Below are 9,661 nucleotides of genomic sequence, written 5' to 3' on the forward strand. Positions count from 1 at the left end.
TCAGAGATACAAGCTTCTGTAAATGCATCATGAAAACAATACAGCATGTATTGATATTAGATAATATACTTTGTACTTTTGAATACTGAAGTATTTTGAAAAACAATTACTCTAGTACTTTAACTCAAGTAAAATATTGACTGAGCAACTTTCACTTGTAGTTGAGTAATGTTTGACCAGGAGTATCTATACTTTGACTCAAGTACTGGGGTTGAGTACTTTGTCCACCACTGATCACAATACAGTGTTTCTTAGAACTGATGCAATATCACAAAACATAATATTGTGATACTCAAGTGTATTGATATTTTCTTACACCTCTAAAGGCTGCGTCAAATTATTCCAAGGTCCGTAAATATCAAATATAATATCTACATGTGTTTTTGCCCCGTTGTCTTTTTTTTCCACATCGCAGACTCTCTAAGTGGTGACAAAGACAAATGTATGGTCTTTGCGATTAAACGGACTCCAGTTTGAACGTAGTACTGACCTGACACGATGAGACGCGCGCTGTTGCTCTGACGAGTCTCACCGGTGTAGCGGTGCCGTGTGGTGCAGCGATAGTTATTCAGCCCATCCTCAGGCAGGACGTCCAGAATATACAAGGCTCCCGTGGAAGTGATGAGATATCTTTGTCCTGGAAAAAGATAAAAAGAGCGAGTGGAGAAACATGAAAGGCGGCAGTGGTGTGGTTGTTATGTAGAATCAAAACAACTTTTACGGTATAAAGAATTTATTCACTCCGCCACAAGTGAAGGATTTCTCTCTCCGTAGGGTGTTTGCAGAGTGCAAAGAAGTTTGAATCTCACAGCACATGAAAGCTTTAGAAGTTATTTTTTATTTCTACACGAGATAAGAGAGTTTACTGGAGCAAAGCGAAAAAGAAATCATTTATTTCATGTAAATAAACAATAACTAGAGACTTCTACAGCTAAACACACCAATAGCTTATTTGATTTAATAGTGTAAATTAGTGTGGTAAAATCACTCATATAATGGAACACAAAATGTATCCATAAATTTTAAAAATGCACAACTTGCATTCATGAAATCAAATCTACATATCAAATCTGACCTCCAGCATCTTTTATTGTCTTGTCTTTGACTTCTTAACCTCACTGGCGCCAATGTCTGATATAGAAAGCCAATCCTTCTTTTGCTGTCACAGCCACTTCAGTATGTACAGTAATATTATGTTAATTCTGCAGATCAAACCAGGCTGAGTGGGGTTGTCAACATCCATAAGGAAAGAAACCTTCCTTTCTGCCATCACATGAATGCTTACATTCCCATGGGAGCAGATTGATGTCAAAACTGATCGAAAAAGCAATTTACAGGAGATTGTCTTCACTGCACAGTGGTGGGCATGCTAAGACAGAGGCAGCCGAGGAAGCCTTTAAGTCCCGTGGAGAAACAGTCCTGCAACAGCTACAGGTTATGTTGACAGGGTTGAGAGGAAAAATATTGTACAGTGACGTCAAGGGGTTGAAGAAAACACTGCAGTGCTCATTATATTCAAGAGGTGAGGGAATATGTTTTGATGAAAAAAGAGGCGAGGGAATACATGCAGCAAAGGGCCACAGGCTGGAATTGAACCCACGGCTGCTGCAGAGGACTCCTAGCCTCTGGACATAAATAGATAAAATAAAATTTTTACTCTCATACTGGCTTTGAATTACCTGCTCAGTTAGTTAATAAAAGATGCAGAATACAAGAAGACTTGGATGTGACAATATAGTTAATAAGTTGACAGGTTTCAAGAAAGATTATTTCCTGGAGAAAGCTTCTATTTCTTCCTGTGTGTGTCATTTGATCGACAGTAAGCAGATCGTGACATAATGTGCACATTAATATGAAAACATGGCACTATGAGCTTATGATTAACAGGGAAACAAGTAAAAAACAAATTATGGCTTTGTGTTTACTATGATGGACTATCGAGCTCAGGCAATTCGCATCTGTGGAAGTTGTGCTTCATAAAGTGCAAGAATAAGTAGCAGCAAATGGCATGTTCCGAAGGTCTGAGAATATACCTGTACATTTAACTACTTTGACTCAGATACCTGCACGAAGACTATCAAGAAAATGAGAAACGCTGCAGCCGTTACTGTTTGACAAATCTCGACTGCTTAGATTAGCAGAAATTCTCTCTGCATATTTGATTTTGATTGCACCCTGTGTCTGAAGGCGGTCATATCAGTGATTTATATAAAAGTAGAGCGAACTGGGGCTGTGTGGGAGCCAGCTAAAGCAGATTAGCAGTGGGTAATTCGTTTTAAGTTGAACAAGGGGAGCTGTGGGTTTTCTTGTGATAAAACAGTTAACATGTATGATTTGTTTAGATTCATGATAAAAAAAAAAAAAGAAGCTGAAAGTCTGTCAAAAAAAAAAAGAAAAATTAGCAAAGTTTCTCGGGTGGTGAACTTTATATAACTAAGCTTATTTGTGTTATACCGGTGCAGTTTTCATGTTTATTGTGCTTTTAGTCAAAATGGCCTTTCAAATAGACATTTCAAGATCCCATGAAAAATGCATGGACCAGCAGGTGCAGAGGTTTCTCTTTTTATGTGTGGGTTAACAAATTAGATGCCACCTCCCTGAGGTCACGTAACACCATCCCCTGTAGATCAGAGCCAAAACAACTGTATGTCATAATTTAATTGTTTCTCCTACATTTCATGTTGCAGTGCCAGGCTGCTGCACTGAGTTCCAGTGTCAGCACACAGAATTGTTTGAATAACGGTACAGTCCAAACCAATTAGCCGAACAAATAATAATGAGAAATAACCTAAATGTAATTTTCTTCAAACATTAGAGTCTACGCTAATGTTAACATCAAACCCACGACATGTTTTAATATTCCACTTGAGACTAATACGTATGAAAGAAGCAAAGCATGCTTAATATGCTTACATTTTATATGCATTTTTGATGTTTATACATGCAGAGGAAAATCAACCTTGTGGGGTTAAGCAAACAGGGGGATACAGAGAGAGGAGGGAGGAGAAAAAAAAAATATTGCACAGCTATTGTAAGCGTTGACCTAGATAGAACCGACAACAGATTCCACGGATCTGATGTCCTGAAGGGGTTTCACTGGTTTACATACAGGGCTGTTAGATGGGCAACCAGAAAGTGGAATCTATAAAGAGAGGGAGGGAGGGTGTGACTGTGGTGTGTGTGTGTGTGTGTGTGTGTGTGTGTGTGTGTGCAGATGCCGCCAGCCATGCATGCATGCCAGTATGCGAGACGATTGGTGGGAGGAAATCTTCTCAGAGGTTGAGGAGGCCAGATGCAGAAAAAAAGCATTACAGTTTATGATCATCGCCTTCGCTTTTTAACTACATTTTCACTGCTTCTGTACACAGCAGGCAGAGAGGTCATGTTTTTCATTTCATTTCATTTTTTCTATGGTTTTTCATTGCAGTATTTTTTTTATTATTAATGCTTTCTTTATTGCAAATATAAGAATTAAATTTTTATTGCTGATCAAATGAGGCTCCAATCTGTACTAAAAAAAAACAAGAAAAAGACTAGACTTGTGACTATTTTACCAACAAATAACATTATGTCTGGAAATTCTATATTACCAAGCAGCATCAAAGACAAAATTCAGACATCTCCTCAAAAGCTGTCCACTCCACTCCACACACACACACACACACACACACACACACACACACACACACACACACACACACACACAGCCTCTTTCCCTTTTTTGTCTCCTCCCTTCAGGCTTCTCCATTTTGATTCTGTACTGGTCCTCTGAAATCTCACTGTGGAATCCATCTTGAGTGAGACAAAATGGTATTTCACTCCAGCCGCTGTGAGCTGCTGCAATTTTCTCTTCAAGCACCTCTATGCTCCTGCAATGCCTTTTAAGACGTCAGAGCCCGGTTATTGTGTTATGACAGAATGAAGTGCAGGCAGAGGGGACGCTACAGTAGGGGAGGGGATTCAAAATGAGAGCTATTGTATTGAATTGTATTTTATTGTATTTCTTCTTGGCGACCCTCTCCCTTTAATTCCACAGCTTTGTCTGTAACTCGCTCACTGCATCAGCACTGAGGAGTAATTCCTGTCCACAATACCAGTATGTCAAGTAAGAAACTAAAACATACAAATTGTAAACAGGTAGTGTAGCATATTAACTGCTATGGATTAATTAAGGCAGTAATTGAGGCCTCAGGTCCCAGATGCATTAAAAGAAATCCCCTGAACGGAGATTTCTGTGTTATTGTCAGAGAGTTGAGCCCCTTCCCTCCATTCATTCATCCACAGGCACCGCTACTGTAAAGTGAAAAAGTGCTCCACTCCACCAGACACACTTTATCTAATCATCCCCACTTTGTCAGAGACAGAATCTAATATGAACAGCGGGCTCTCACTCTCAGCAGGCTAAATAAGCCTCGACATACAGATGAGCTAGTGTCACAGCATCCTTGCTGCCAACAAACGCTGTGAAGTCGCTGCAATTTAAATGAGAGCCGCGTTGGTCAGATCTTAGCTGACAATCCGTAGCTCAGTAAATTAGTCATAAACTGCCGATGTGTTTATTCTGATTGCTCATGCGAGATCGACATCGGAAGACAAATCTGGTGACAAGTGGTTCATATTTCTGGAACATTATCAATAATCAACATCTTTTTTTGGCACGAGGAGCCCCCTGAAAAGAAGACGGTGTGGTGCTGGTGATCTGCTGGTGATCTGTTGGTGTAACATGGTTAAAAAAATGTAACTATAGAAACAATAAAATGTCTTGATTCCAACAGACATGGCATGTCTGTGATGCAGTTTTGATGTGTCCTCCATGTAGTTTCATGCCCAGGGCATTTCAGAAATGGACAACTTTTCTGATTTTGTTGATTTGGACATTTTTCATTGGTTTTTGTACTGCTACCATAGTTAAGGAGGTCACATAGTCAAATGATCTCTTCTTTGGCTTGTTTTTACATCTGGGAGCCTACGCAGGGTGTTTTATTTTGAAAATTGACCGGATTCTCTATGCCGTTCCTGTGTCTGACCTCTTGTCAGGCTTGATTTATTCTGTGTAGCTTGAGGTGGCTTTTTCAAAAAGAAATCTGACCCACATTTGAAGCGTCTCTTTGAGGCTGTGAGGCTGCACGGCAGTGCAATGCTGACATGCTGATGTATATCAGGTATAATATTTATCATGTTCGATATCTCATGGGATGTTACGTTGCTAAAATATCAAGGTGATTTCAATTCACAGTTCCTCCTGAGGGGGACATGGGGGGCCTTATCACCAACATGCAGTGCAATCTGTCCAATAGTTGTTGAGACATTTCACTGAAAACCACAAATGCGAACTTAAAGGAACGGTATGTAGGATCTAATGGCATCTAGTGGTGAGTTCAGAGACTACAGACACCTTGTGTCAACCTCCCTTTCCAAGCCTGTTCTGTTCTGGGCTACTGTAGAAACATGGAGCTGCACCCTCTGCAGATATAAACGTCTTATTCCAAGGTAACAAAAACACAGCAATCAGGTGATTATACATTCATGAAATCATACTTATGAAGGTTATTCAGTATCTCCCAATACAACCCAGCAAATCTTACAGACTTTAATCTGAGTCATGTGATTACAAAAGTCGGTTTGATTCATTAGGTCCTCTCTCTTTAAGAGAACCATTGAAAGCATCACTAATGTTACACTAAATATACAGTATGACACTGTAGGTGAGTACAGTTTGATTGTAATAGGTTGGAAATGTTTAGCACAGAGAGTAATCTCTTATAAAGGGCGAGCTGGTGAGTCAGAGTTGTTATTGTTTAAAGAGGAAGGTGGGACTGGCCCTCAGTACACTGTGAGTCAGACAGCGAGGAGGGACCCAGTTCTAGTCAGGTCAGCACAGACAGAGAGATGATAAATGGGCTTATGAATGTTCTAGGTCTGTGTGGTAACTTCTCTGGCCCACTTCAACTCTCCTGAGTCACTTCAGACATTAAATTAAAATTAAAAACAGATTGCTGTTCATCAGAGGCTGACTATACACTGCATCACCTATCCAATTGTTTTTCAGCTCAAATGTTACTTTAAATGCCATTGATGTGCTGTTAACCTAGATACAGGGGCTCATACAGCTCCATCATTTTTCCTCCATTAATTCAGCAGTGGTGTGAACAATGCTACATTTTACTGTCTGGTGATGAAATCCTGTAGTACCACAAAAAAAAAAAAAAAAAAAACGTTAGAGAGGAAACACTGCATTGACTCCTGTGGTGGTAATGTCAGAGGAGTGAACGATGTGTTCTCAGACTAATTTCTGCCTGCTTAGAGTCGGGGGTATGTTGCATCGCAAAACAGGGCGCGGGGGTCCAGACGTCTGATCACAGCTTTAATCTGAGCTGATTGAGGTCAGATCGCAGGACTGAACTCTCCACCGCAGAGCTCCTCAGGGTTGCATGGCTACATGCAGAGAAACTGAAATGAGCGCTGTGATTATTCCTGCAGACCAAACCAAGAAAATGCCTATTGTTAATCTGTCAGACTGCCAAGTACCATTTCTAATCAACCGATATATACACCATCCCTCTGTTGTAGAAAATATATCACACTGAACTAAAACCTAAACATGGCTGTGTACAACTACCACTGTAAACAGCAGATCATTGGGTGAATGCAGACACTGTGGCTCTCACTTGGATCCATTTAATTATCATGATGACTCTGGAATCAATGAAAGACGTGCTAATGGTCAAACTACAGCAACACTCTTTAAATCATTGGATACACCCCTCTTTGATGCTACGGTACAGTAATGGAGGAACAACATGATACTTAACGCCAGGAAGAAAGGAGCATTTCAAACCAAAAGGAAACCCAAGAAATGAAAAGTTAAAAGAAATTTCATGTTTATGTGCCACATGTTTGCTCCCACTTCTATGTGTAGCAGTCACTACACATATGTAGATGGACTGCAAGGTGAGACTTCCCACTGGGAAGACTATCAGTTGACTATTTACAGAACTAGTTAGGTAGGTCAGTACAGGCGCAATAAACCAGCAAATCAGGGGGTATGTATACAACGTCACAGTACGCACTATGTGGCAAAAAGACTAGTGAGTGGCAACGTTAGTGTTCAGCATGAATGCCACGAAAACACAAAACACATGGGAAAGAGCTGTTGGGCAGCAGACTGAACAATTTGATTTAACAATGCTGATTTACAGAATGAATGATAGCTAAAGAAAAGAGAAGCAAATGGATGGCTCCAATTCACAGAAACAGCTGGAATCCAGGTATGGACATGTGGATTGCGGTTGCAATTTTTGTCAGGTATGTTGGATTTTTGAGTAAAATCATACCTTAAGGTATATAATGTACTGACTAATGCTATGTTATCAATCAAATATTTAGCATCTTTCATTTACATTCCATGTAACTCAGCCTTTTTTCATACAATCGCACATCCTCACTCGCATCTTCACCTTCACCATCCTTGTTACTTTAATTTAGCCAACAAATCCCACCTTGAAGGTATGTTACAACCAAGCGTCCAGGTATTTGGCCTTCTTTGCTTTGTGTATTACCCTGGTGTCAAATGTTCTGGTGGGAAGGTTAAGTCAGTGTACCCTCTATTGGGTAGATTGTAGGTACTGAAGTATTTTCTGTAATTTGTAGTGCCAAACTACATGTGCCCAACGTGAGTTAGATTAAACCAACTCAGGGACACAATGTCTCACCCTTTCACAACTACGGGGGAAAAAACTACCAGGAAAACAGAAAAAACACCTTTAACAGTTATTTTACTCTTATGTTTTGGTGCAGCTTAAATTAGTAATAATGTATCAGTTAGCAGGCTTCAGAAGTGCTTGGAGGCAGATTCGATTACCTTTGGAAAGAAGCAGACTAGCTGTTTCCCCCTGTTTTAAGTCTAATATAGGCTAACCAGCTGCTGGTTTTATTAGATGGGCCCTTCTTGCTCACAGGTGAAAGTACTGGGTAACTTTTAAAGGTTTAATCTGAGCAGCTAAAATGTAAAAGTAGGAAATGTCAGAGTTTGTTGTCTAGCAGTGCAAAGCCGTAGGAGAGTGTGGTCTCTTACACATGATCTCATACATGCAGATATAGGAAGTTTGCTTGTATGTCTTCACCATCTCCAGCTTCGTTTGTGTGTTATGGATTTTCAACAGTGCTGTTAAGTAGGCACTTTGTCATGTCTAAACTTTCAAGGTGATTCTGATAGCGTGGTGGGAAAAACGATGAAAATGGATTTTGCATGAAATTCTAAGTGGTGGGAAAATACTCATGAAAAACAGAGCGGGCAGTGGATTTGTCTTGAGGCAGGAAATCTGGAGAAAAAAAATCAATTCTACATCATATGGCTTATGACTTGGCAGTTAAAATATAAAGTTTGCTTTTATAGTGCCATCATCTGGCCAATCAGTGTTTTATCTATCTGAGGGCTGACTCAAATATTGCTCCAAAAGAACCCTCCAAATTGTTTTGGGACAGCAAAGAAAGAACAATAGGGTGCAGACTATGATTGGACCATAAAAATGCTGATTAGCCTCCAAATACTTAAGCTAATGCTATTAAAACCAGGTCAAATGAAGAAGCCTTCAGCACCTGTAAAAGTCACCTATAAAAATCTCTTTCTCTCGAAGCACCTGCTGTGTGAATAGATTTTAGGAATACAAGTTAAATGACAGAGCTGCCATTGAAGCCCCAGTGAAGAAGGCACCCTTGGTTCAGTCAAAGTTTTGGCATCAGAGCTGGAATGCTAAGAGAGTCTGTCTCTTATTCAGCCTCAAAAACCTCTGTGTTCCTGTTTGGCTCATTCGACTTCCTCCCCTGCTTCTCCTCTCTCCACTGCTCGGTCTCTCTCCTTCTCCCCCTCTCTGTCTCTCTCTCTGTGTCCTGAATGCTAAAACAGTGGTTTGGCTGTGTCAGAACACTGCAATGAAATCCTGCAGTCTCAAACGCCCACATCCAGTAAACACCTACCTGTACCTAGACGTTGACCCAGAAGCTATGTTTCACCTTCGTTACACATTTTGTTGTATACTGGAAAATCATTTTAAATATCGAAAAGACTGAATGTCTCATAATAGATTAACCAACTCAAAGAATAATAAAGAAAAACTTTGACAAGTTTACTATACGGTCAAAACAGCCAAACATAAAATGGACAGACAGAAAAATAAAAACAATGACAAGACACCAAGCTGTCTACAAGGAAATGCATCATCATATAATATTGATAAGTAATGATAAAGGCCACATTTTGCCCACTGGCAGATGCAGACATAAAATACAATCTTTTTTTAAAATGATGATGATCATAGTGATCGAGATGGCCGTTCTTAAAACGGACAGGTAAATCTGTAGCAATGTGATTGGCTCCTCTTGCCTCTATCATTAAGTAATGATTGCAAACAGCAACTTTGCTATCTTTTTAGTCACTTCAATAAACCTCCACAATGCAGACATACTTGAGTCACATGCTCATAATTAAATATTGGTATTGCCAATACCAATGACATGCCAATAATATTGTGCATTCCTATAAGAGACTGATTTTTATTGTACCTTTGCATTAAAATATGTGCCACTGGAGTTTTTGAAGAGTTTGGATTCATCACTCAGATTGGATCTGTTAAAATACCACTCAAAAACCATCGAGATGGGT

At 39.8% G+C, this 9,661-nt stretch overlaps 1 protein-coding gene across 2 annotated transcripts in view; it reads right to left on the minus strand.

Annotated features, from left to right (window-relative positions):
• dscamb (Down syndrome cell adhesion molecule b) overlaps positions 1 to 9,661 on the minus strand; it is a 159,072-nt gene that overhangs the window by 55,543 nt on the left and 93,868 nt on the right. For both annotated transcript variants that reach the window (XM_084717299.1, XM_084717298.1), the window contains exon 4: positions 491 to 637. In XM_084717299.1, the coding sequence (XP_084573425.1) occupies positions 491 to 637 (147 nt within the window). The remainder of the gene's footprint in view (positions 1 to 490; positions 638 to 9,661) is intronic.

Source organism: Lutjanus erythropterus, chromosome 4 (assembly GCF_056507025.1).
Source record: "Lutjanus erythropterus isolate fLutEry1 chromosome 4, fLutEry1.hap2, whole genome shotgun sequence".
Lineage (NCBI taxonomy): Eukaryota > Metazoa > Chordata > Actinopteri > Lutjaniformes > Lutjanidae > Lutjanus > Lutjanus erythropterus.